Source organism: Tursiops truncatus, chromosome 19 (genome assembly GCF_011762595.2).
Source record: "Tursiops truncatus isolate mTurTru1 chromosome 19, mTurTru1.mat.Y, whole genome shotgun sequence".
Classification (NCBI taxonomy): domain Eukaryota; kingdom Metazoa; phylum Chordata; class Mammalia; order Artiodactyla; family Delphinidae; genus Tursiops; species Tursiops truncatus.
Genome location: NC_047052.1, coordinates 49,956,544 through 49,982,065, shown reverse-complemented (window position 1 = coordinate 49,982,065; position 25,522 = coordinate 49,956,544). Strand labels below are relative to the sequence as shown.

At 48.7% G+C, this 25,522-nt stretch overlaps 1 protein-coding gene and 1 long non-coding RNA gene across 11 annotated transcripts in view; one reads left to right on the top strand and one right to left on the bottom strand.

Moving 5' to 3' along the window:
• Nucleotides 1–377: 377 nt before the first annotated feature.
• On the bottom strand, nt 378–7,444 carry LOC141277163 (uncharacterized). Its single transcript, XR_012328043.1, has 2 exons — nt 7,318–7,444; nt 378–721 (listed from the first exon to the last, which is right to left on the bottom strand). It is a non-coding gene; the product is annotated as an uncharacterized lncRNA (long non-coding RNA).
• The window catches only part of ZC3H4 (zinc finger CCCH-type containing 4), a 43,799-nt gene continuing 24,715 nt past the window's right edge, over nt 6,439–25,522 (top strand). For 3 of the 10 annotated variants that reach the window (XM_073796058.1, XM_073796057.1, XM_033846148.2), the window contains exons 1-4: nt 6,439–6,596; nt 7,628–7,793; nt 23,553–23,772; nt 24,060–24,170. In XM_073796058.1, coding sequence (XP_073652159.1) covers nt 6,440–6,596; nt 7,628–7,793; nt 23,553–23,772; nt 24,060–24,170 — 654 coding nt within the window. In that variant the 5' untranslated portion in view covers nt 6,439. The other 7 variants (XM_033846154.2, XM_033846151.2, XM_033846152.2 and 4 more) reach the window with 7 other exon arrangements.

Sequence of the window (25,522 nt, the reverse complement as noted above, 5' to 3'; positions counted from 1 at the left end):
TAGGCGCAAGGGCTTCAGTAGTTGTGGCACGCGGGCTCAGTAGCTGTGGCGCAGGGGCTTAGTTGCTCCGCAGCATGTGGGATCCTCCCAGACCAGGCCTCGAACCCATGTGCCCTGCCTTGGCAAGCGAACTCTTAACCACTGCACCACCAGGGAAGCCCTATATATTCTTTTTATATTCTCAGTTTTACATGTTTTTCATTATGGTTTATCGCACTGAATATAGTTCCCTGTGCTATACCGTAGGACCTTATTGTCCATCCATTCTATATGTAATAGTTTGCATCTACTAACCCTAATCTTGTTTGTACCTTCTGTATGCACTTGTTGGATATATACTTTGGGGTTTGTCAACGAAAAAAATTAATCAGTTGATCTAGGAAAGAAATGGAAAATTTTATTTGAGCCAAATGGAAGATTATAACCTGGGAACAGCCTCTCAGAAAGCTCTGAGAACCGTTCCACCCATTACAGGTCAAAGCACAGTTATATAGGTTTTTGAGACAGAAGACTGTACATTAAATGACATAGATAGTTTGCACAATCCAGATCTGTGAGTACAAAGTGATGGGTCCTGTGTCCCCTTACAAGATCCAGAAGGAATGTTATCTTTTAAGGAGTTGTCTTGTTGATGCCTGGAGAATGTTTCTCTTTATGGTAGAGCAGGTATTTCTGCCAATGGGGGAGGTTTGGTCGATGCCTAATGCAGATACACAGTGTGCTGCAGAGGGGAGAGAGGAGGCCAAAGGGCAGAGAAAAAAAATTTTATGTTTAAACTTTTCTTATCTTGCCATAAAACATGAATTTTATTTCACAGGTTGGAATTGCTCTATCTTGGTGTAGGTGTACGTTCAGCTGTAGTTGATAACTGCCAGGCTATTTTTCAAAGTGGCTCTAAGGGAACTCCTGTGTTTCTCCATTACTAGAATACTTCTGTATTTTGGTCACCAAATGCGTGGAGGTTTTCCCACACCAAGCAATTCTCCAACTGGCCTGGGGTCCTACACTTCAATTCAGTTCTGACACTAGCTGGAGTTAGCATGAGATCCTGCAAGTTAAGGGCTTGTTGCAGGAAGGGGGACCCCTTCCAGGGCCCGAGAGAGGGCTCTTGTCTAACACTTGGAAATGAATTGTCCGAGGAGACACACGTGCTGACAAAAGCAAAAAACTTTATTGGGAAGGGGCACCTGGGTGGAGAGCAGCAGGGTAAGGGAACCCGGCAGAACTGCTCTGTCACATGGTTCGCAGTCTCAAGTTTTACAGTGACGGGGTTAGTTTCCGGTTGTCTCTGGCCAATTATTCTGACTTAGGATCCTTCCTGGAGGTGCACACATCTCTCAGCCAAGATGGATTCCAGCGTGAGGCTTTCTGGGAGGTTGGCAGGACATATCATCTCCTCCCTCCTCCTTTTGGCCCCTCCTGAATTCTTCTGGGTTAGTTTTACAAGACATACTGTGGGCTGGCGTGTCCTCCCTCCTTTGGGCCCCTCCCGCATTCTCCCAGTTCGTTTTTGGTGGCAGCACCCTGAGCCTTATTGGGACCACTTGCTGCGAAACAGCTCATGCAAGAGGTTATCATCATGTCTAGCCAAGGCGGGCGGTTTCGGTCAGCGATTCCCTAACAGGCTCAGTTCCAGGAGATGGCCCACCTGCAACTTCAAGTGAAGTTGGCAAGTACCTACAGATTGCAGGTTCCCACAATCCCTTCTTCCAGTTCAATTAATTTGCTAGAGTGGCTCACAGAACTCAGGAAAGCAGTTTACTTAGAAGATTACCAGTTTATTACAAAGGATATGAAAGAATGCTAACAGAACAGGTAGATGAAGGGATGCATAGGGCAAGGTCCAGAAGGATCCGAAGCATAGAACACAGAAGCTTCGGGAATTCCCTGGTAGTCCAGTGGTTAGGACTCCACGCTTTCACTGCCCAGGGTGCGGGTTCAATCTTTAATCCCTGTTTGGGGAACTAAGATCCCTCAAGCCATGTGGAGAGGCCAACAAACAAACAAAAAACCCCACAACACAGAAGCTTCCTTCCCCTTGGAGTGTGGAGTGTACCACCTTCTTGGAACATGGATGTTTTCTTATTCACCAACCCAGAAGTTCTCCAAACCCCATAGCTCAGGGATTTTTAGGGAGGTGTCACTATGTAGCCACGATTGATTAGATCATTGGCCATTGGTGATTAAGCTAATCTCCAGCCCTTCTCCTTTCTCCTAGGGGTTGGAGAGTAGGACTAAAAGTTGCAAACCTCTAATCTCCTGATTGGTTCCCCTGGCAACCAGCTTTGTGGCTTTCCAAAAGTCACCTCATTAACATAAACTCAGGTGTGGTTGAAAGGGGCTTGTATGAATAAGAAAAGGCACCTTTATCTATAGCTCTTATCACTTAGGAAAGTTCTAGGGCTTTAGGAGCTCAGTGCAAGGTATAGGGACAAAGACCAAATATGTATTTCTTAATATAAATCACAATACACATGGTTAGTCCAATTTATAGTCCTATCAGCAGTGTAGGAGAGTTCTGGTTGCTCCACATTAGCACCAATACTTGGTTTAGTCACACTGTACAATACTACACAGAAATGAGAATGAATGAACTTCAACTATATGTCACAAATCTAATGTTGAGTAAAGGAAGCCAGATTCCAAAGAGCATAGGTTAGAAGTCAGAAGGGTTATTACCCTGGGAAGAGGTAGTGACTAGATGGGGACAGGAGGAGGCTCTTGATTGGCTTATCATTTTCCCGTTTTCTTTTTGTTTGTTTGTTTTCTCCACCCTACCCCCTTTTTAAAAAATAATTTTCTGTTTCTTGATTTAGGTGCTGATTACATGGCATATTGACTTCATGTAAACCTATCAAGCTGTATAATGCTGAACTAAAACCAATAAAACACCGGGTTATTTTATCACCAAAATGGGTTTATCCAGGAACAGAAGAATTGCAATTCAGGTCTCACAATCTATGAGGAACTACAGGCAAGCCCAGAGAGCAAAGGAAGGGAGTCTGCTTTTATAAGGAAAAGGGGGGAGTTGGGAGGGGCTATTCTACATGAAAGTTCGTTGGAGGAAAGTAGGAGTTCAGGGGTGGCAATGACTTCTCATTGGCTGGGCTGTTGCTAAGTGAGGAGAAATTCTTCCTTTGGTATAGTAAAGCGGTTGCCCCTCCTGTTTGGGAGTGCAAGGTAGTTTCTTTCCGTGGGGTACACAATTGGCATCAAGGAGCAGGGCATGAGAGCTCCCCCTTCTGGCCTCTTGACTCCATCTTTTCTTTTGTTTTATAAATTTATTTATTTATTTATTTTTGGCTGCGTTGGGTCTTCCTTGCTGCCCTGGGCTTTCTCTAGTTGTGGCGAGCGGGGGCGTTGCTTTTCGTTGCGGTGCGCGGACTTCTCATTGCGGCGACGTCTCTTGCTGCAGAGCACGGGCTCTAGGCACGTGGGCTTCAGTAGTTGTGGTACGCGAGCTTAGTAGTTGTGATGCATGGGCTTAGTTGCTCCGCGTCACGTGGGATCTTCCCGGACCAGGGCTCGAACCCATGTCCCCTGCATTGCAGGCGGATTCTTAACCACTGCGCCACCAGGGAAGTCCCTGACTCCATCTTAAGTGAGGTTTCTGTTTATTAATTTTCACAATACTCGTGATTATATTTTTTCTGTATGTATGCTAGTCTTCAATAAAGTAATAAAAACAAATAAAAATAAGGGTAGTCTGTGGGCCTCTGGTAAGCCTCAAGGAGAAATAAACCTTGGGGTTTTATAAAAAGCCATGATCTGTCTGGTGATTGATTCTTCTAGTACTAATAATCAGCTCTTGGCATATTCATGGGTTCTGTGAAGACCACTGACTGGCCACAGAATCCCAGGTGATGGTGCATTATCTGAGGCACCAAGAGATGAAGTGGGCAGGCCCAGCATCTAGTGGAAGTGTTATATTGGGGACTGAACCCAAGCTGGTCCTCAAGGCACAGGTAGTTCTGTGAAAAGTTCTCACACTTACCAGCCACTGGTGGCAGGTTGTTTACCTTGGATCCTTTCCAACTGGAAGGGTCATCAATTCCCCTTCATTGCAATAATGATTGTCATCACTGTTGGAAACTTTTTTTTTTGGCCTCTGCCCTATTTCTGCCAGCATCACCATCCCTGAACTTTACTATCTGTTTTCACAGTATAAATTTTTTTTTTTTTGCGGTACGCGGGCCTCTCACTGTTGTGGCCCCTCCCGCTGCGGAGCACAGGCTCAGCGGCCATGGCTCACGGGCCCAGCCACTCCGCGTCATGTGGGATCTTCCCGGACCGGGGCACGAACACGTGTCCCCCGCATCGGCAGGCGAACTCTCAACCACTGCGCCACCAGGGAAACCCCACAGTATAAATTTTTTAAAGTTAAAAACATCACCCTCACACAAAACCATGGTGAGCACATATCAAAGATGTTACCTAACTCGTCAATGGGGGAACTAGCAGAAAAATAAAGCTGGTTCAAGGGAGGACATGAGATATGAATATGTACAGACAGTGGGGGAAAAAATGCCGGAATTAAGTTGGAAAGTTTGATACAAAACTGGTTAATGTCTTTCAGGGCTGTCTTTTCTGGCAGAAAAAAATCACTTTGAAACATGAGAATCTTCCATAACTTTACTGAGTCTGGACCCTAATCAACAATTAAATATTAAGTCCAAGTGTCATCTAGAATGTCAGAAGCTCTTGGTGGACAACGTTGTAGTTTGACACTGAAAAAGCATGGAGAAATCTTGCTCCCTGGGATTCGCTGACATTTTCATCTTCCTCATTACCTAAAAGGAAATGGCCCTCAAAAGCAGAAGGCCCTCTAGAATTGTGGCTTATTGAAGCTTCAGAAATGGTGCCAACTGGAGACCAGATCTTGAAAGGACAGGGTACCATCTTCCTAGACATGGTCTGTGGTCTCACCTAGTATTGTTTTGTCTGTAACTAGAATACACGGGTTCAGAAATCAAGGCATAGAAGGGGAATGGCACCTTTCACAATGACACATAATGACCCACTTCTGTGCTTTTCCTTTCCATTCTCACAATCCTGCTCTACTAGCTCTCCGTGTGTTAAAAAAAAAACAAAAAAAAACCCCTTTTTTGGACAATTTAGTTATGAGCATGTGCCAATGTTTTATTACAATGATGCATGCAAGGAAAAAAGGTCTCTTGTAGGCCAACTGAAACATTTTCTCTTGGTAAGGTCATTTTATAGAAGAGAATTGTTAAATAACCCTATTAGACTACAGATTATATCCAGGAAGAAAAGATGATCCAGTTAAAGATAGCAGATTCTTGGCTGGCAGTCAGCTGACTGTTAACTGGGTGGGCCACTGATTTCCCAGAAGTTTCATTCCATCAAAATTCAATAGAAAATGGCTTAATCATTTCACTTTATCAGGAATGCCAATTTCTTCCCTGAAGGAGGTTGTAAATCACCCACACGAAGAGCTTGTGTCCCAGACCAGGTTTGGGACATTTTAAATTTTATAGTAAGATTAATATAGCGGGTGATCTGGCACCTCTGTCTCCAGGATTTTGTCTGTTCCTGGAAACTAAGTCGTCCTTGCCTTGTTTCAGGGCCTGAAATAAGCTGTTTCTTTTGCCTGGAATTATCTCTTCTTCATGTCTCAGCTTAAACAACCCTGTCCCCCAGTATAATAGGAGCCCCCCTTACTCTTCAACTTAGAGTTTCTTTCCCCTGGGGCATTATCAGTTTTTAAGCTCCAAAAAGAAACTATGTTCCATTCGCCCATTACAGGACTTGGCACTATACAAGGAGCTCACAAAAGCATCGAATGAAGATCCTCTCTTGTAAACAGGACTGAACAGAATTTTTGCTGGGGGCAAGAGCCAAGTACCTAGACACCGCGAGGTTCAGTCTGCACCGATTAAACGGGCAGCTTGGACTTCCCTGGTGGCACCGTGGTTAAGAATCTGCTTGCTGATGCAGGGGACACGGGTTCGAACACTGGTGCGGGAAGGTCTCACACGCCGCGGAGCAACCAGGCGCGTGCGCCACAACTACTGAGCCCGCGTGCTGCAACTACTGAAGCCGGCGCGCCTAAAGCCCGCGCTCCGCAGCAAGAGAAGCCCGCGCACCACAACGAAGAGTAGCCCCGCTCGCCGCAACTAGAGAAAGCCCGCGTGCAGCAACGAAAACCCAAAGCAGCCAATAAATAAATAAAATAATTCTCACTTTAAAATTTAAAAATGGGCAGCCAATAGTAGCTCCCCTTAGTACAGTTGTGAGGATCAAAAGATTTTACGTTTTTATACTCGAACCCGGTTAGTGCTCCCATGTCCGGCATTTAAGATCTTCCACCTACTAAGCAAGCTCTAGGTTCTTAACTCCCCCAAAGCACTACCAAGGACCGCCCTCCCCGCCCACCCGCACCGCCCAAGGATAACATCATCAACCCAGGTCTCTAATGATGTCATCTCCGGGCCTGTTCTGCTTCATCCTCCGGAAACCTACAACTCCAGGCACCCGGTCTCCAGCCTTCGGTTATTTTTTTCTCTCCATAGCCCGAATTCCTTCTTTCCCATTCTCCCACCTAAAACTTTCGACTCTTCCCGCCTTCCCTCAAGGTAGCAATTTTCGGTTCTCCCCGCTTGCTCTCGAGCGAATTCCTCAAAGTCTTTTACTCTCTTAATTAATCGCTTCACTAGCCCCACACTTCAGCTCTTTCCATCTAAATCCTATTACCGCCGCCGGGCGTCAGTCGGCTGTTTCCGCCTCCTGTCACCCACCCTAGACACCGCCTTCGCTTCTTTTCGGATCACCTCAGTTCCTTGTTTTTTCCCAGTCCCGATTCGCTTCGGCTATTTCCGGCTCCCCGGGGCCTCCCATTCTTTCTCTAGCCCCACCCCCGTTAACAACTTCGGCTCTTTCCGCCTCTCGCGATCTTCAGCTCAGCTCCTTCCGGCTTTTTCCGCCTTGCCTCGGCCTCACTCTCTCCCTTCGGCTCTTTCCGCGGCCCTTCGGGAGAGCAGTCTGTGCCTCTCTCCTCCACGTGACGCCGCCTCCGCCTCCCAGTTCCCCCTCCCACCTCGCCCTTCCTCCCGCCTCAGCCTCTTGGCACGTCCGGGTCCGAGCCGCCATTTTGTATGAATTTCTGACTGCGGCGGGGGCCGGGAAGCCGGGGCACCAAGGGCCGGCAGACAGACAGTCGGCCTGTCTCTGCGGCCCGTTTCCTTTTCCTAAATTACTTTTTTTTTTTTAATCGCCCTCGCTCGCTCTCCTCTTTTCCCTTTCCCCCTCGCTTGCTCCATTGCGCGCGGCCCGCGCTAATTACACCGAACTACCCACCAGTGTCCGTGTCCCCCGGGTCTCCCACTCTCGGGCCCGCAGCGGTGTGTGTGTGGGGGTGCTCTCGCCCCGATGAGGGCCCCGCGCCTGTGAGCGAGTGACCCCAGGGGCGGGCTGCGGAGAAAGCAGGCGGCGAGCGGCCCGCTGAGGCCTAGGCCGCGCGGCCTACGCGGAGGTCGGCGCAGAGGTGATTCCGACCCTGAAAAAATATATACCCATTACTATCAGGAGCCCTCAGAGCTGAAGTGTGCCCCTCCCGCCACGCCCAAGCAGTCCTTTTTCGTGCATTAACATCCCCTCCCCCCCAAAGGAACTATGGAGGCCGCGCCCGGGACCCCCCCGCCGCCGCCATCAGAGTCGCTGCCGCCGCCATCGCCGCCACCGCCATCAACGCCTTCGCCTCCTCCGTGTTCCCCCGACGCCTGCCTGGCCACCCCGCACCTCCTCCACCACCGCCTCCCGCTCCCTGACGACAGGTCAGGCCCCCGGCCCGGCCGGGGCGGCGTCCCCGGGGGGAGGTTGAGGAGGAGGAGGAAGGGGGGCGGCCGCCATATTGGGCCGGGCCGCGGAGGAGGAGGAGGAGGAGGAAGGGCGGGGTCGGTGGGTGTCTCTCGCTCGCTCGCTCTTTCTCACTTGCTTTCTCTCCCGGCCTCATGCGTTTCCCCCCCCTCGCGGCGCTCGCCCGCTCTCCCTCGCTCTCGCTCTGTCTTTTTTGGGCGCCATGCTGAGGGGAAGGTGAGGAGGCGCCCCCCGGACCCCCCGCGCCCGCCCTGGGGAGGGGGCGCCGGGGGCGGGGGGGCTTCGGAGGCCCACGGGGGTCCTGGCTGCCCGTGCTCCCGGAGCTGGCAGCCACGGGCCCGCCTGCCCGTCGCCTGGCTTCGGGGAAGGGAATGGGGGAGGGGCCCCCGGACCCTTTTGGGGGGGATCTCGAGCAACAGCCCCGCTCTTAGGGGTTTGGAGTCGGGGGGGTGGCTCCCAGAACCCGGCAGTATCCTTTCTCCTGGGGGAGGTGTGCCCTGCCCTACTTGGAGAGGTACCCTAGCTTTTGTAGGAGGCAGGAAGTGGGGGTTCGTTAATTTCTTTCTCCATCCTTACGGGGGGTCCTTTCGGTGGGGGCCTCTTGTACTTTTTTTTTGGCGGGAGGTGTTTCCTAGCTATTCTCTAGGGGGCAAAATTGGGAGAATCTCTCGCCCCTTTGGAAGCCCCTGCCTCTTTTTGGGGAGAAGACCCTTCCCCATTCTTTCCTTAAAGGGAGGGGTCCTCCTGATTTTCGTAGGTAGGTGATGCGTTTATTGGCGGGGGTCGGGGGGGAAGCTGGTGAGGTTTGGTTTCCCTGCCTTGGAGAGGAGAGGAAGTTGGTCCCCTCTTTCTCGTGGGGTTCCCTCCTTTTTCGGGCTAAAATGGGGCGCCATCCCTTCCGGGAGAAAAAAAACGAGGTTTCCTTGTGCTTTGGCAAGGGGTGAAAGGCAGCGCCCCCCTCCCCTTTATTAAGTGCGAAATGGGCTCGCCCCATGCCCTTCTCTGGAGGGTGATAAAGGGGCCAGCCCGGCGCGTTTCAGCAAGAGGTTGGGGCCCCATTTACCCTGCGTCAGCAGAAGGTTGGGGTGCAGGGTTCGCCCACTTTTTTGGTGGGGCAGGGGAAGAGGTGGCTAGAGAGTGGATTTGGAAATCGTAGAAGGGTTTCAGCCGGCAGGAAAGTGAGTCTTGGAGGGAGTGGGGGTGGGGAGGGGAAGAGAAGGCGCTGGACAGATGGCTGCCCCGTCGCAGCCCGGGGCTGGGGAGTCGCAGAGGACCCTCCCTTAGACAGGGGTCTTAGCTAGGGCTTCCCATGCCAGGCACCACGGCCCCTTCTCCCCACTCCCACCTCCCCTTTTCCCTTTCTCCTTCACAGACCATACTTTGCCTTTTAAAAGAAATGCCACCCACATTCAGAGACACAAGTGCAGCAGTTTGGTGAGCTTTTACAAATTTTTTTTTTTGTTTTGTTCTGTTTTGTTCTAATTAAATGTATCGTCCTGGGAATCGCAGCCCATCGCAGCCTGACTCCAGTTCAAGGAAATAAACAGATTAGCAAAGGTCTGTTCGCTAAGCCCACGTTGGGCTTCCGGGCCCCCTCTTGGGGGCAGGTGCATTACTCAAAGGTGCTTACACGCTTTATTCGACCTCTAAGGAGTTCTCTTATGTCAGAAGTGTATGTCTTACAATGGGTTGGGATGGTAAGTAGCCTCTTTTATTGAGTAATTCAATTATCTCCCTCTTTTTGTCCCTTTCCTGCCTGCCTTCCTCCTCGCCTTTAGACCAAAGTGATGCTTGAGAGCGTGAATTTATATGTTCAAATCAGGATTCTAACCCTGTTGAGCCCTTTTAGACTTGCACATCCTTTTCGATGTTTAATTTTTAAAATTTGATGTACACAGTTTTCTCAAAAAAGAAAGTGTATTACTGTAACATGACAAAAACCTCTGTAAAAGGCCCATATGTTTTCAAGCCCTTGGTATCCCTCTTGCCATTTCAGTCCATTGCTTTGTCTCCAGCCTTCATCTTTGAAGAAAGTGGATACTTCAAGTCCATTTGTAGGAGACGAGGTTACTGAATTTGGTTTATGATGCTTGCGTGCAAGTTAATGTTCTCCCTCCCCTCTGCCCCAGCCGCCCCAAAAAGATTGTGGTTCAAGTAGATCCAATTTTCTCATTTGACTCCGATGTCTCTTATGGTGATGGACGTTTAAATTAAGCAAGTCATTTGTAAAGTACTGTTTAAGCACCAAATCTGTAAAGTGTGTCAAGCCTCAGTTTCCTCTCCCCGTCTCCACTGTTCCTTTGTTCGAAAGCACATGCCTGACCGTGAAAAGTCGATGCAAACGTGTTACACGCCCAGCCATGGTGGAGAGAACACTTCCTCCGGCCCCCAGTCCCCCCTCTCCTACATGTACAAGGAAAAAAGAGCAACAGAAATGACTTGCAGAACCAAACACTACTTCTGATGTGTTTTACAAGCATAAGTTCTTCCGTTAAAAGACAAAACACGTTGAAGTTCCATTTTCCCTCTTGCCCACTTTTGGTCCCTGACATACTTTGTTAGAGAAAACTTTTTAACACACAGCCCTCTTCCCCTCCCAAGATCCTGTTTCCTTTTTTCCATTCTTAGGAGAAAAAAAATTCACCGACATTTAGATGAGGAAACATGTAAACTGCAATTCAGTGGGCCACTTGTTTTGTTCTTCCTCTCGGTATGTTCACAACTTAACTGCTGTGAAGATCTTAGGTATGTAAAATCATTTGTGGGAGGAAGAAGTGTCCACACAGTCCAGTATTCCTGTAAAACAATGTCTGAAGCACAAACTGAACACACTATCCAGTGCGCAGGGTCAGCCGAAAATGAATTGCATTTATTTGAAGTTTCCCATCCTTTGTAAAATTTCTCCTCCAGGAGCCAAGTGCAGAAACTGGATGCTAACAGATGAACCTTCCAAGTGACAAGGGCTACTAAGTGTAGAAGGATGCTTTTTTAACTTTACTTTTAAAGTGAAATGTTAAGGAAATTGCATTTCTTTTATAAGTGAAAATTTTAGCAGTCATTAATGTTAAAATATTTCCTCAAGCACTTAAAAACGCTCAGGCATATCAACACAAGGGTTTATTGTTTTTTCCTTCTCAAAGGAATCTCATCCATCAAATCCAAGAAGCCCCAGTAATTATGTCAAAGTATTTCAGTAGTCTTTGTTTTTGAAATGTGACAGTACTACCTTTTCCCCCTCAAACTGATGTACCAGTATTAGTTAAATTTCATATTAATGGATGTTGCAAAAAAAAAAAAAAGGGTGTCACTCAGAATCCCTGATTTAACAGCAGCTCTTATACACTTGTAATCTTTAAAATTTTTATGTTCTTTGGGGAGAGCTTTAATCTGAAAGCAAATAAAAATCTCCCAGTAGAAAGAAAATTACTTGTGACCATGAAAACAGTTATTCTGGTCCTAAACCCCTTTATATTTTTTATTCCCCTCAAATTTGCTCTTCAAAAGAAAAAAAATGTGATTCCGCAAAAGGGCTTTCTAAATTCATCATCTGTACTATCTCCCAGATAGGGTTTCGATTTGCTCTGAAGGTTTAAATTTTTGATTCTTAACAAGCCGGAGTTTTCTTAAAGTAGAGCTGGCTGTTTTAGAAAACCACTAGTATGGCTTTGCCTCAGCCAGGAAGGCTGATCCCAAGGGAAAGTTGTTTTGCACCTGAAGAAATGAAGGCTTTCCCAGCTGTTGACGGGCAAGTTAGAGATGAATGGTTGCTTCTGAGTTTGTGATTTCCCCTCCAGTTGAATGTAGACAGTTTCATATCGGGCTGGTTCAGTTATTTGTTGTTGAATAATGCCTCTACCTCCGCTCCTTTCTCCTAGATCTTTTCCCTTCCCTGATGTGCGAAAAATGGATGTCTCAGGGTTGCCTTACTTGTTGTTCACTTCTGTTACATTTTTGTGGTTATCAGGTTCCTAGAACCATCTTGTTGTGTAGGCCAGATCCAGTTACGATAAATAACCTCTATGGCGAAAATCACTAATGAAACTATTTCCAAGCCTCTGTGGGTAGCTTCAGGTCCAACCATATTCCAGAGAACCTAATTTTGGTCCCCGCAGACGATATTTTCTAGTACCAGAGTGACTGGTTCTGACCCAGCTTAGGAGGTTAGAAGAAAATAATTCAGAGCAAATAGGAAGTGAAGTGGCTGAGTTTCTAAATGAGCAAGGTGCTCACCTGTACCTTGGTAACATAACGACTGACATAATAGGAGAAAAAAAAGGATTGTTTCTGAGATTTCTGGCGGTTGGTATTTAATAAGCTGATTCCAAGATCCGAAGGAGCAGTCTGCTCATTGGTGGAGGGGAATCCTGTTAAATGGTTTGAGATCGGTTTCAGAGTTGGAACCTAATGGAAAGAGTGGAAAAGCTGCCTGTTTGGGTGGCATATAAAGTTCATTTGAGTAGGTTAAGGTAAACTGAGATTGTTTGGTATCATGGATTTGGCTTTCCAAATTTATCGGCTGAGTCTTTGCTGCAGGCCTCTTTTGCTTTTGATAGTTTATGAAGATGCAGTCTTGAAGACATTGTGCAAAGTTTTTTGCCTGGAGTTAGTAACAATAGGAGGTTGTGAGAGCAGTTCTTCAAATTTTTTTTTTAACTTATTTATTTTTGGCTGCCTTGGGTCTTTGTTGCTGCGCGTGGGCTTTCTTTAGTTGCGGTGAGCAGGGGCTACACTTTGTTGCAGTACATGGGCTTCTCATTGCGGTGGCTTCTCTTGTTGCGGAGCATGGGCTCTAGGCATGTGGGCTTCAGTAGTTGTGGCTCACGGGCTCTAGAGCACAGGCTCAGTAGTTGTGGCCCACGGGCTTAGTTGCTCCGCGGCATGTGAGATCTTATCGGACTAGGGCTTGAACCCGTGTCCCCTGCGTTGGCAGACAGATCCTTAACCACTGAGCAACCAGGGAAGCCCATGAGGGCAGTTCTTAAAATACATTTCTGACCCTTAGTCAGTTGATGACCAAGATGAAGACATGGCCTCTTAGTTGGTGTAGATGTAGTTGCATCCTGCTTTGGGAATAATTTTTTTAGTAGTACATAGGTTTGCTCAGAGCACAGTTTGCTTCTGTTGGCCAAATTGCTCTGGGTAGAGAATCTTTCTTGTTTTTTTATTTTTGTTATTTTTCATCTGTGTGAACTGGTGACTCAGCTCGCTATTTGTAAGGCAAGTGGTGACATCTTTTGAACGTTGGAGGTGGCAGCAGGATATGAAGGAACAGCGTGGGTTTGGAGGCAGATGAGATTGTGTTCAGTGTGCAGTGGCCACCGAGGATAAGGCCCTCCTCTCGGGGCATTGCGGTCAAATGGGCATATGCAGAACACCCACACAATGCCTGGCATTCAGAGAATCTTGGTTTCTTTATCTTCCTGCTGTCCCTACTAGAGAAAAACTCTAAATAGAATTTACAGTCTGGTGTATAAACAGAGGTAAGAATAACATCTGTGTTTTTGAAGGAAGTCAGTTTATCTTTCACTTCTTGGGTTTCTGGTCAGCAGTTTAATTGCAAGGAGCTGATTGGGGTTTCAACTAAGTGGAAGCCATCTTAAGGCATTTCTTGCTGGCTCAGTGTCCTTATTATACGATGCTGCAACAGTCATGCTTTCTTGAGCTGTTGGCTACCTTCCCCTGCTCATCTTTTGCAATCAGAGTCTGAGTCAGGGCTACGGCCTTGGTAGGCCTCCTGAGACCAGGGAAACCAGGGCTCTAGCACCTCACCCACTGCTAACCAGTCACGTCCCCTTAAGTAAGTCCTTTACCCTCACCAGAGTCCGAGAGAACACGGTCTGTCCTAGCTCCAAGATTCTCCCACCCCTTGGTGATTTGGCTGCGTCAGTTAAGGTTTTGTTCATTCAGCAGCCAGGCTTGTCTCGTGCTTTTCTTGGAGCCGAACAGTTTTCGGAGTGTTCAAGGAGCCTTCTCTCCTCGGGACTTCATTTAGAGTTGGGCAGAAGTTGGTACTGCCTTTACCCGGCCTCATGTTACCTTCCCGTATCTGCCCTGCCTTCTGCCGCTTCTGGCCACAGTGAGGCATGGTTGCTGCTACTGCAGCTCCTGGTACCCAGCTGCAGAGTAGATGCCTTGAAAATGAATTGTAAGGGTAGGCTAAGTCGCTAGATCCCAGGAAGAGCCGTTAGAGAAACCTTGGCTCAGCAGCTTAGCTGAATTCCAGGCTGGATCCCTTGTCCCTGTTGAGTGATCCCAGAAAACCCTACACTTCAGAGCCATAAAGCTTAATAGAGCCTGGATGCTGCCTGCTCCTTCCACACCAGGCAGGCCCAGTTCTGGTAGAGAGATGGTGGGGAGTGGTGGCTGGCTGTGGACGTGGGTGTCAGGCAGACTGGATGTGCCGCAAGGGTTACTCATCTCTTAGGTCAGTCTCCTGGCCTTCCCAAAGGTGTGACCTCTTGGGCATTGTCATGTGAAGGTCAAAGATTACCTGCCCCAGGGGCCGTCTGAGTGCTTTTCATGCATTAGCTCACCTTAGTCCTGCTGAGAAACTGAAACAGAGGTGAAGTCACTTGTTGAAGGTCACAGGGGCTGTTGGGTGTGGAGGCAGTTAGAACCCAGCCAGCCTGTACCCAGCCCTGAGGTCTATACCCAGAGGCCGTCCTGGGTCTGGCACAATATCTCTCAAACTGCAGCATGCAGGCATTAGTGGGATATAAGGTCCATTTATTGATTTGCCTCCTGTGTGTGGAAAACAAATGGAGGAGGGTAGAAAAAGCAGAGTACCGCAGAGGTTAAGTGTGGCTTTGTGAAAGTTTATAAGCTGAGTTTTATCGGAACTTTCGTTTAGCTTGTCTGCGGCTACTTTTGTGCTAAACAGCAGAGTTGACTAGGTGGGACAGAGACTGTGTGGCCCGCACGGCCTGAAGTGTTTTTTGCTGCCCTTTGCGCTGGTCTTGTGGGCCTAGTGCCTGGAGGGTGTACACAGCAGCCACCATCGTTTATCTTTGTTGTGGTGGTGGAGGTGTTGGGGGCAATGGGAGGGGACTTTAAAGTTGTCCCCAGAGAGGGGGGCTGTGCTACTACTGCCCCTCCATGACTTGTTGAGGTTCCATCATCCCTATGTTCCACTCCTTCCAGTGGATGTAGAGGCCCACACCCAGTCTTTTGAACCTTTAAATTGAAGGGATGTGCATTCATTAGAAGGAACTGAAGACCTCTTGAAGCCCGGTGAGGAAATGGATGGCAGCTAACACATCCCTTCTATGGCCCGACCCAAGGGAGCTGGGCCCAGACGTGAGTGTCAGTTGGCTAAACCTCCACTGCAGGTGGCTTGGATTATTGCCCTCCTCATTTTCCTAACAGACACCAGGGCTTAGGTTTCCTTGGGACTCCAGGCCCTGCCATTGTACGGGGCACCAGAGCAGTCCCCGGAAGCACAGCCTTTCAGCGACAGAGGCAGCCCCTGGCTGCAGCCCTGAGGTTGCTGACTGGCAGCCACGTTCATCTGCTCAGTTGGTGCATCAGTCACATAGGGGCTCTTGTCATTTATCCTCTGGTCTATCAGGAAGCCCTCGATAAACACCTTGGTGAATGAGTTTGTGACCAAAGACAACCCCTCAGTGACCTATTTTAGAGTTTTAAGTGATCCAGGTTGCTGCCTGGGAAATGGTCCAATGTCTTTGTTGATGAAATTGACAAAGAGGGTGTGGATGGCTGAGATTGATGCCTGTTTGTGTAGACCATATCCCAAGCACCCTCCCAGTCTATACCTGGCCCTGTGCTGGGCCCTTGGAAACTCAGGGATGAGTGCCAGCCTCTTTCTTCTCCACCCTCCAGGAGCCCACCGTTGACTGGAATATTTGTATACAGATAATTGCATATATGAACAAGAAATCTTTGCGTCCTAGGCCAGGTCTCTTTTAAGAGGAAAATGTTAATACTTTGTCTTGGCTGAATGGAACCAAATTGATTCCCCTGAAAAAATTATAAACAAGAAGTCTTAGTTCACAAGTTTCATGGTTCGATTTTCCTTTCTGGAATAATAAAAATCCTCTCTCTTTGGATGAGAACCAGCATCTTTCCAGCTTTAAGCAATCCAAAGCGTGGCTGGCCTGAGAAGGAGGTTAGGAAATTCTTTGTTGCTGCGAAGCAGATTTCAGAGGTTCATCTGACAGGAAAAACTTGGATCAGAGAGATGCCTCTATCAAGAACACGAGCTGTTTTCAGGGCGAGTGGGAGTAGGAGAATAGCTATTTGAGCAAAGAAAAGGACACTTTTGACTCAGAGATTCGTCTAGCAAGCTGGGTTTTTCTTGGTCAGCTTGTTTTAAACTCTACAGAAATGTTCTGCCTAAGAGGTTTGTGTGCTTGGACGAACCCCAGTGTGGATGCCACACACTTGGGAGTGTAGCGATTCTTCTAGCGTTAGAGGACTTTGGAATTTTCCTCCCTTGGATTCATGTTGCTTTCTGTCCCTCTTGGGATAAGTCCTATTTGTTTTTTTGCTATAGGATTCCTTGGACCTTTGTAGGCACCTCTTTTTTTTTTTTTTAAGACACTATTTATTTACTTATTTTGTCTGCGTTGGGTTTTCATTGCTGGGCACGGGCTTTCTCTAGTTGCGGGGAGCGGGGTTACTCTTCGTTGTGGTGCGCAGGCTTCTCACTGCGGTGGCTTCTCTTGTTGCAGAGCAGGTGCACAGGCTTCAGTAGTTGTGGCACGCAAGCTCAGTAGTTGTGGCTCGCGGGCTCTAGAGCGTAGGCTCAGTAGTTGTGGCGCACGGACATAGTTGTGGGATCCCACGGGCATGTGGGATCTTCCCGGCAGGGCTCAAACCTGTGTCCCCTGCATTGGCAGGCGGATTCTTAACCACTGCACCACCAGGGAAGTCCCTTCTGGGCACCTCTTATTCCCTAAACTATCCAGATGTCTTTGGGTCATATTTTTGAATGTCCCAATTCCATTCATTTGATGTTGGATGGCCTGGATTGGCTTTGTGTCTTTGCATGTTGATAGTTTTTACTCCTTAGCAGTTATTCTGGGCCAGGTTGGTGCTAAACACTTGATTTACATGGTCTCAGGGAATTCTTTCTAGGAGGATATATATCCATCCTGGAGGTTCCTTTACTGCCTTCACTTCACAATTGAAACAGGGCACAGAGTGTATAAGGAGCTTGCCCAGTGTCTTAGTATTAACTTTGGCATTTTTGCAGTACTGTTTCATTTAATCTCTTTTCTGTACGTGTGTCTTATTTTTTTCCAACTCAAGTATAAATTTCAGGGTGAGAGTTGTTTTGTTTGTTGGCCTGTTTAGTAAATTATTCTTTTTTGGATAATTTCTAATTGTCTCAAGGGTTGAGGTTAAGAGCTGGACCTGGAGTCAGAAAGTCCTGGACTCTGGTTCCAGTTCTGCTTTTTCCTGCTGTGACCCTGTGGGCATATTTCTTCCCATCTTTGAGCCTCAGTTTATTTGTCTATAAAATGGGGATACTAATGAATTGCTACTGCATACGTTTGTTAATGCATTTCAGTGACAGATGTGCAGAAGTGGAGAGCACAGCAGTGTGGTGCCTGGAATGGAAGTTGCTGCTACAGGATGTTAGTAGTGAATATTTCCTATGGCTCTTGGATTTTATAAGACCCTGGGGTGCCCAGGAAGGTTTTGTAGTTGAGGAAACCACAGCAGAGATGTGAGGGCTGGTGGAGGCCCCCACCTTAAACTCCAGCTCTTTGCTAGGGAAATTAACTTTTTGAGGACCTTGATGAGCTCTCTTCACTTTACTGAGAGGTTGTCCCCACCCAGGGCATCTTTTTTATTTTTTAACTTTTTCTTAGGGAAATTTTCTAACATATTTAAGAGAAGAGAAAATAGTGTCATAGATTGCCTTATACCCATCACCAGTTTCAACAGTTATACACGTTTTGTGAATTTTGGTTCATCTCACTACCTCCCCCCATCCCCCTTGAGTATTTTAAAGCACATCCCAGACCTCATCTCATTTCACCCATACATTCTTCAGTATGAATCTTTAACTTAATTTTTTTTAACATAACCACAAAACCATAATCATGCCTAACAAAATTAACAATAATTACTTAGTATCTCAAATATCCAGTCCGGGTTCAGATTTCTCCAATTTCCCCCACATTGACTCTGGCAGTAGGTGTATTCATGTCAGGGTTCTGGCACTGGACAGGCTGTCTTGCTTCTGTTGAAGTGAGGGGTTCGGGCTGCGGCTTGGGCTTCTCCTGTGGTTGGTTTGTGCTTGCTGCTCGGGTGGTGTCTGTGATGTGGGCATGTTGCCATGGAAATGCTGTGATGTCACTGAGCCAGTTATGACCACACCTGAGAATGTTGAGGGGGAGGGAGACACAGTGCTTCTTTGCTCTTGATCTGTGGTTGAAGAACCTGGGTGTAATTACACCGAAAAACATGTGCAAGACCCAGGAAATTTCAAGAATTTCCTGCCTCTCAAAAATCCCTCAATGAGGTTCCCCCCGTGAGTGCTTCACCACGGCCTAAATCGAGGGAAGGTCTCAGGGGCCTTCCTCAGGCATGAGCCCTGAGCCAGTTTTGTAAGGCAAAGGCTCCGTGCCTTCACTCCTAGTAAATGACTGTCCTGCAGGGTTGGATTTGGGGATCCTGGACTTCTGCATTTAGGCCTGTTGTTTAACATGTGAAGAGGCGGAGCCTCCTTGTAATTTTTGTAATCTTGTTCCTAATTAATGGGTCATTCAGAGCCTACCCAGGCAATTTGTTGAGAGTTTGGGCAGTTAATGATCATAACCCTGACCTTCACATTAACCTAGCCGCCTCTTGTCAAGGGCTCTCATGATCTTGAGGTAACTGCCACTGCTCCCATGGGTTTTCATCTTTTTTGTTTCTTGCCTGTCTCTCCTCTTTCTCTCTCTTTTTTCTTTTGTAAATCAGGTAGATCCATAAACCCAGGCCCCTTTCAGCTTCCATCCAACTCTCCTCTAGAGGATTTCTGTGTTGCCAAACTTCATTTTTGTAAGGGACCTTTCTCCCTTTTTCCCGGGGCTCAGCTCTCGCTGTGCCTTTTCCTCCTGGTCAGCCACTTGGTTACTTTCTCATACCACCTAGATGAGAGCTGAGGAAGGGGAGATGTCGATTTGTCAGTTTCGTCAGCAGGGTTTATTTGCAGAGGATGGTGGCACAGACGGGCCAAGAAAAGTGAGAACTTGTTGGCCAGCAGTTAGCAGTGGTTCCCGAGGGGAGTTGGCTGTAGCTTCTCCATAGAAGAAAATGCTTCCCAGTAAGCACTGCAGCTGGTTTAGGATTATCCATGTGGAGGTGTGCTCATGCTAGCTGGTTCTTAATACCAATAGCTGTTACTTGTCTGGTGCTTACTTTGTGCCTGCCCCCCATGTCAAGGGTTTTATCTGTGTTATCTCGTTTAACCCTCACAACCCCTTGAGGTAGGTACTACACTTATCCCGTTCTGCAGATGAGAAAACCGAGGCTCAGGTTACGTACCAAGAGCACGCGCTAGGGAAGACGCAGAGCTGGTTGAGTTACTTGGTCTGCAAAAGGAAGCAGGATGCCCAAATCTGTAGGCTGGTGGGTGGGCCCAGCCTCCTTTGAAGCATGATGTTTCTTTCCAGTACTGTTTTTGCCAAGCCCATGGTATGTGATGAACCTGACACACTTCTGTGCCCTGTGGAGTTGGCCCGTAGGCATTCCTTAAAATGGGCACCCTGATCTCTTCTTTGACCCAGAAGGAGGAGTTGGCCATCACCAGCTCTGCAAGTGGAAACTTAAATGCCCTGGATGCTTAGTCTAGGAGGCACAAGGCAGAACTGAGCCTCAGCAAGGCATTGGCCTTTTCCTGTTTCCTCCCGGGCATCCATTCCAAGTTGGTTGCCCAGCATGGTTGGTTTCTAGTTCCTGATGTCTCTGGCGGGCCAGCCCTGGTGCAGGCATCCCAGCATGTTGCCAGTCCAGGCTCTGGGAATTTTTTTTTTTTTTTCATTTTAACATTTTTATTGGAGTATAATTGCTTTACAATGGTATGTTAGTTTCAGCTTCACAACAAAATGAATCAGTTATATATATATACATATGTTCCCATATCTCTTCCCACTTGCGTCTCCCTCCCTCCCACCCTCCCTATTCCACCCCTCCAGGCGGTCACAAAGCACCGAGCTGATCTCCCTGTGCTATGCGGCTGCTTCCCACTACAGGCTCTGGGAATTAAGTGGTCTCTGCCCAGGCCGATGCTTCAGGGTTTCTCCTACATGCTTGTCTCAAGAAGGTTTGGCACGTCTAGATTGAAATGATTAGCGCAGTGGGGCTTCCCCCACTTTTCTTGGGGAATCATGTCGCAGTCTATTCAGCATGCTCCCTCGGTATTTAATCCCACTCTGACATGGCTTTTGCTGGCAGTCTGTTCAGTGGCACCACTTAACCCCGGTTGCTATTTTATGGAGGCAGCCTTTGTGCGGTTGTGTCAGTGGCCCACAGGATTCCTGCCTCTATCCCAGTTGGCTTGATTTTCTTTCTTTCTTTTTTTTCTTCTGGTAAACAGAGGCTGAAGAAAATAGGCCCTGTATTCATGCAGGACATTTAGCTTGGAATCTCCAGCGTTATCAAGGGGAAACCCCCTCAGGTGACCAGAGGTGGGCCCAGGGCTCAGAAGAGTTGGAGAGCATGGTGGGCCAGATGGTGGTGAGGATGCGCAGTGGGCAGTCAAGTGTCACCATCCCTGTGTCTCCTCTGGTATCCCATTCCCCTTCAGAAATCACCAGGGATTTTTTTTTCTTTTTTTCTTTTTTTTTGCGGTACGCGGGCCTCTCACTGTTGTGGCCTCTCCCGTTGCGGAGCACAGGCTCCGGTCGCGCAGGCTTAGCGGCCATAGCTCACGGGCCCAGCCAGTCCGCGGCATGTGGGATCTTCCCGGACCGGGGAATGAACCTGCGTCCCTTGCATCGGCAGGCGGACTCTCAACCACTGCGCCCCCAGGGAAGCCCCTACCAGGGATTTTTTGATGCTGTTTATTTTGCAGCTGCTCCCAACTCCAGGGGAACAAAGTTTCAAGTATTCACTACCCGGTTTGTAAAAAGTTGTAGATTCTCACTGAGCCCACATCTGCCTGGGGCTGTTAATATAGATAATGCAGAGAATTCCTCTTTGGCTAAAAGTCTTTGAAGGGTGGTTTTGGATGCTGTACCTCCTTGCCTTTGGAATGAAAAGGCATTCTTCTGGAGCCATTCTTGAGGATGGTTGAAGCTCTTGGAGTTGCTTGTATGGTCTTTTGTTCCCCCCTCCTGCGAGTGTTAGCAGTGATATGTAGCAGCAGGACAGGGGTGGAGGCCTCAGCTGACCCTGGGCAAGACCTTTGCTGGCCGTGCCATGGCATCCTTGCCCGTGAACGTAGAGGTGGAGGAGTGTTTGTGGGTGCCAGCCTCTCTGGCTCAGCTGCCCCGGCCCTGTATCACAGACACTGCCCTGTGGCCTGGGTTTCTTGTAATCTGTATCTTTTCCTGCAAGGACAATGCAGAACAGGAGGTGCTCAAGGACCCGGCACAGAGAAGATGCTCAGAAATGTTTGTGGCATCAAGTAGGCGGTCGATGAGTGGGCTCCCCCTTCCCTTTCCATCCTCAGCAATTGAGGAAGAATGACGAGCTTAGAGCCAGTTTCTGGCTTTTTCGTGTCCCCCCATCTATCTGACCTCAACATATCCTTTCACCTGCTATCCCTTTAAGTTCCTCCTGTTTGAAAATGAGGTGGTTGATGGTGCCCCGCTGTCCCTTCCACTCTGACACGCCTCTTCTGGTTCCAGGAGGGTCTTTTGCCCTTTGCGATCTTGGGCTTTCTTCTCATCCGGACTTCTGGGCCCCCAGGCAGTTTCTGTCTTCTGGGTTCCCTTCATCCCTGCCCTGGGATTCTGGGTACTTTCAGCCTTTTCCTTTCCGGACTAAAGTGTGGAGAGTGATGCTTTTGTTTAGCTTTTCTTCATAGACCCCAACCCCTTCCTCTCCGGTCTGTCGCTGGGCCTTCCCTAGTTCCATAGCGTCTGTCTAGTCTGTCTGTCCCTGTATTTCTCCTGAGGTGTGGCGACCTGGCCCGCCCAGCAGTGTTCCCAGCAGGAAACAGTCTATTCAGCCTGCTCGGCTTGGTATGAAAAGGCCCAGGCGTCGGCAGCAGCAGGTTTGCCCTGCCCATTAGTAACAGCTTCCCCCTGTTTGGTGAGCTTGCCAAAACCAGTTTCCCCAGTTAGGTGGCGCTTTTACTGCGGACAAGGCCATTCTGGCAGAGTTGCCTCATCCCATGAGAGCTTTGCTCCCACGAGAGTGGCTCCTGGTGTGGGCCACACCCAAGCCAGAAGGTGCCTCATTTGTCAGGAATGCCGCCTCCTGCCTCCACCACAGTTGACTCGGCATCTTCCCTCTGGGCTGGCCCACGACAACCTGGCGGTTCCAGGGGAACAGCACGAGGCACCCATCGGTCACCTCTCTGTATTGTTTCCTTTGAAACGTCGGGAGGAGTTTTGGTCCTGCATTCTGTGTTTGAGAGCTGCCCTTGACCTCTGCCAGGGTAACTGTGGGGCTGTACCATTTGGGTTTGAAGCTGCCCCGACCCCTTTGAATTGGGAGTGAGAGTTAATGGAAGAGTCCCCTTGGTGGGGAGCAGCGTGGAGGCGCACAAAGGGAGCAGTGCGAGGGAAAGGGCCGTGGAGGATCCTCAGAGAGGTCGGCAGTTGTTTCTCCACAAAGCCTGTTAGAACCTTCAGGGCTCCAGGGGCCGGGCTCGCCTGATGAGCTTGTTCCCATGCTGACCGGCTCCCATCTGAACGGCCGAGGCCTTTTTGGCCTAGATTAGTTCTCTCTGTGGTTAGCCTTTTAGGTCCTGGGTTCATTATGTTACTCTTTATCTTCTTCACATTCTCTTTGTGGGTCTTAGTTAATGGAGAAGGAAGGAGTTTTTTATGCTCTCACACATACTTTGCCGTCGTCATGCATGAGGAACTTGAGGAGCTTTTGACATTTTTTACATTTGTTTATTTTTTTAAAGCAACTCCTGCACTTGTGAGAACTGTGTCTGTGGGTTTGGCTCAAAAACGGGATTATTTTTCCAGCTGCTCCTTTCTTAATCCCCCCACCCCACCCCCCACCCTGTACATACTTTGATGTTCAGAACATCCTGTCAGCAGCATCTGTCACATGTGGAGAGTGCTTTTGTTTTGTAAAGTAAGGGAGATTGGGGTGACGTGGGGGATTTGGCAGAGTCAGGAAGTCGTAGGACAGGGAGCCAGAAGGGATACCCGGAGGTGAGGCAAGTCAGGTGGGAAGCAAGGGGGCCAACAGCAGGTGGGGGTGAGCCCTCGTGTGGTCGTGTCAGGAGGGGCCTGGGACCCTTCCCCTCTCTCCACCTGCTTAGCTCCCTGCCTCTGGCCCAGAGCCGTGGAGCTGGCAGAGCAGTCAGGCCTCGAAACCCAGGGACCGGAGCCTGTTTGCTCGTGGCAGCACCTCTGGCATCCACGGCGCCCCCGCCCCCAGCCGGGACAGACAGAGCCGATGCAGCCCTTTGGGGGAGATACGGGATGGGACGGGGAGCGGCCCCCGCCCTGTCTCCCCGGGCCTCTCGCCCTCAGCGCTGGGCCCCGCGTTCCCATCGCCCTGGGCCAGCCCACAGCCCCCGCGGCTCTCCCCTCAAACCCCGTGCTCACTTCGGCTTTGGGGTTGGTTCATAGGGAAGATGGTGAGTTGGAAGAAGGCGAACTGGAGGATGACGGGGCCGAGGAGACCCAGGACGCCTCCGGAGGCCCCGAGAGGAGCCGGAAGGAGAAGGGGGAGAAGCACCACAGCGACTCAGATGAGGAGAAGTCTCACCGGAGGCTGAAGCGGAAACGCAAGAAAGAGCGGGAGAAGGAGAAGAGGAGATCCAAGAAGAGGCGGAAATCCAAGCACAAAGTAGGTCCTGGCGGATGTGCTGGGCCTCCTGGCGCTGGGCCCAGCCGAGCGCCCCAGGGGCCGAGCTCATCTTGTCAGGCCAGAGGGCACTCTTAATCGGGCTGTTTTTCCTTTCCCCAAATTGGATAAAGACCTTTTCTAAAAGAGTTGGTAGCTCATGCTCCATTGCTGCTAGATGCCCCTAGGTGAGGCGTTTTGCAAGGAGCCCTACCGGCACATTCCAGCAGTGACTGTGCAGGTGGCCAGCCCTCCGCAGAAGCTCTAATCCTCTGCCCCTGTCCTTGCAGCGCCACGCTTCTTCCAGCGATGACTTCTCTGACTTCTCAGATGACTCGGATTTCAGCCCCAGCGAGAAGGGGCACCGCAAGTACAGAGAGTACAGCCCCCCCTATGCGCCGGTGAGTGACTGCTGGTCAGGGACCCCCATGGGGCTCGGAGCTGGGGGTAATGAAATCGCCCATGTTTCCTGAACACTGGCTGTGTGCTGGGCATTCTTACGTGGCACTTTACACGGATTTTAATTCTGCAAGATTAGGTATTGTTTTTATCCCCGCTTTATAGGTGAGGACACTGAGACTTCGAGAACTTCAGCCAGGTTGCACGGCTCTGAAGTACAGGAGCTGGGGTTGAGCCCAGTCAGTGGCTGATTGCCATACTTCTGTATGCCACCTTTTCCCATGGCCTTGGCAGGGCTCGTCATATCCCCTGTCCCCAAGAAAGATGATGATTTGTCCCTGTGAGAGCTGACTTTTCCACTGTTCAGCAGTGTCCTGTGGAAAGTTGGCAAGAGAATGAAACGGTTATGGGAGTAAATCATCTCGGATGTTGTGGGGTCAGAAGTAATATATCACTGAGCGTAAGCATAAATTTAAATTATTTGTCCGGTTTGTACATTTTTTTATTTTCCTCAGGCAAAACCAGTAAGAAGTAAATCAACACAGATTTTCAAATTTTGATAAAAAGTATTTTTAAAGTTAGTAGTTCTTAAAGGTATCCTGTAACTCAGCATCATCCATCATAACAGATAAGTTATTGTAAGGAATAAGAGTTGACATTGATCTACTAATGTAGATTCAGGCTTTAAACCTGAGGGCAGCAGGGAATGGAGAGAACAGCACCAGCTTTGATTGGGAACTAGGGGTTGAGGCATTTTAAGATCTGCTAAAGTGGCACTTCCCTCGTGGTCCAGTGGTTAAGAATCCACCCTCCAATGCAGGGGACACGGGTTCGATCCCTGGTCGGGGAACTAAGATCCCACGTGCCATGGGGCAACTAAGCCTGCGCACCGCAACAAAAACCCAACGCAGCCAAAAAAAAAAAAGGATCTGCTAAAGTAGTTGTATACATCTCCATGTTTTATGTTTTCTTTTTTTTTATAATGAGTGTGGATTTTTTAAATGAATAGACTTTATCTTTAGAGCAGTTTTATTTTTTAAATTTTATTGAATATAGTGAATTTTCAGTGTTGTGCTAATTTCTTCTGTACAGCAAGGTGACTCAGTTATATGTACACGTATTCTTTCATATTCTTTTCCATTGTGGTTTGTCACAGGATATTGAATATAGTTCCCTGTGCTATGCAGTAGGACCCTGTTATTTTTAGAGCAGTTTTAGGTTTGGAGAAAATGGAGCAGGTAGTCCAGTTCCCTGCCCACCCCACCCCACCCAGTTCCCCAGTTTTTAATGTCTTGCATTAGTGTGGCACGTTTGTTGTAATTGTTTAGCCAGCGTTGGCAGGTATTTGATTAGA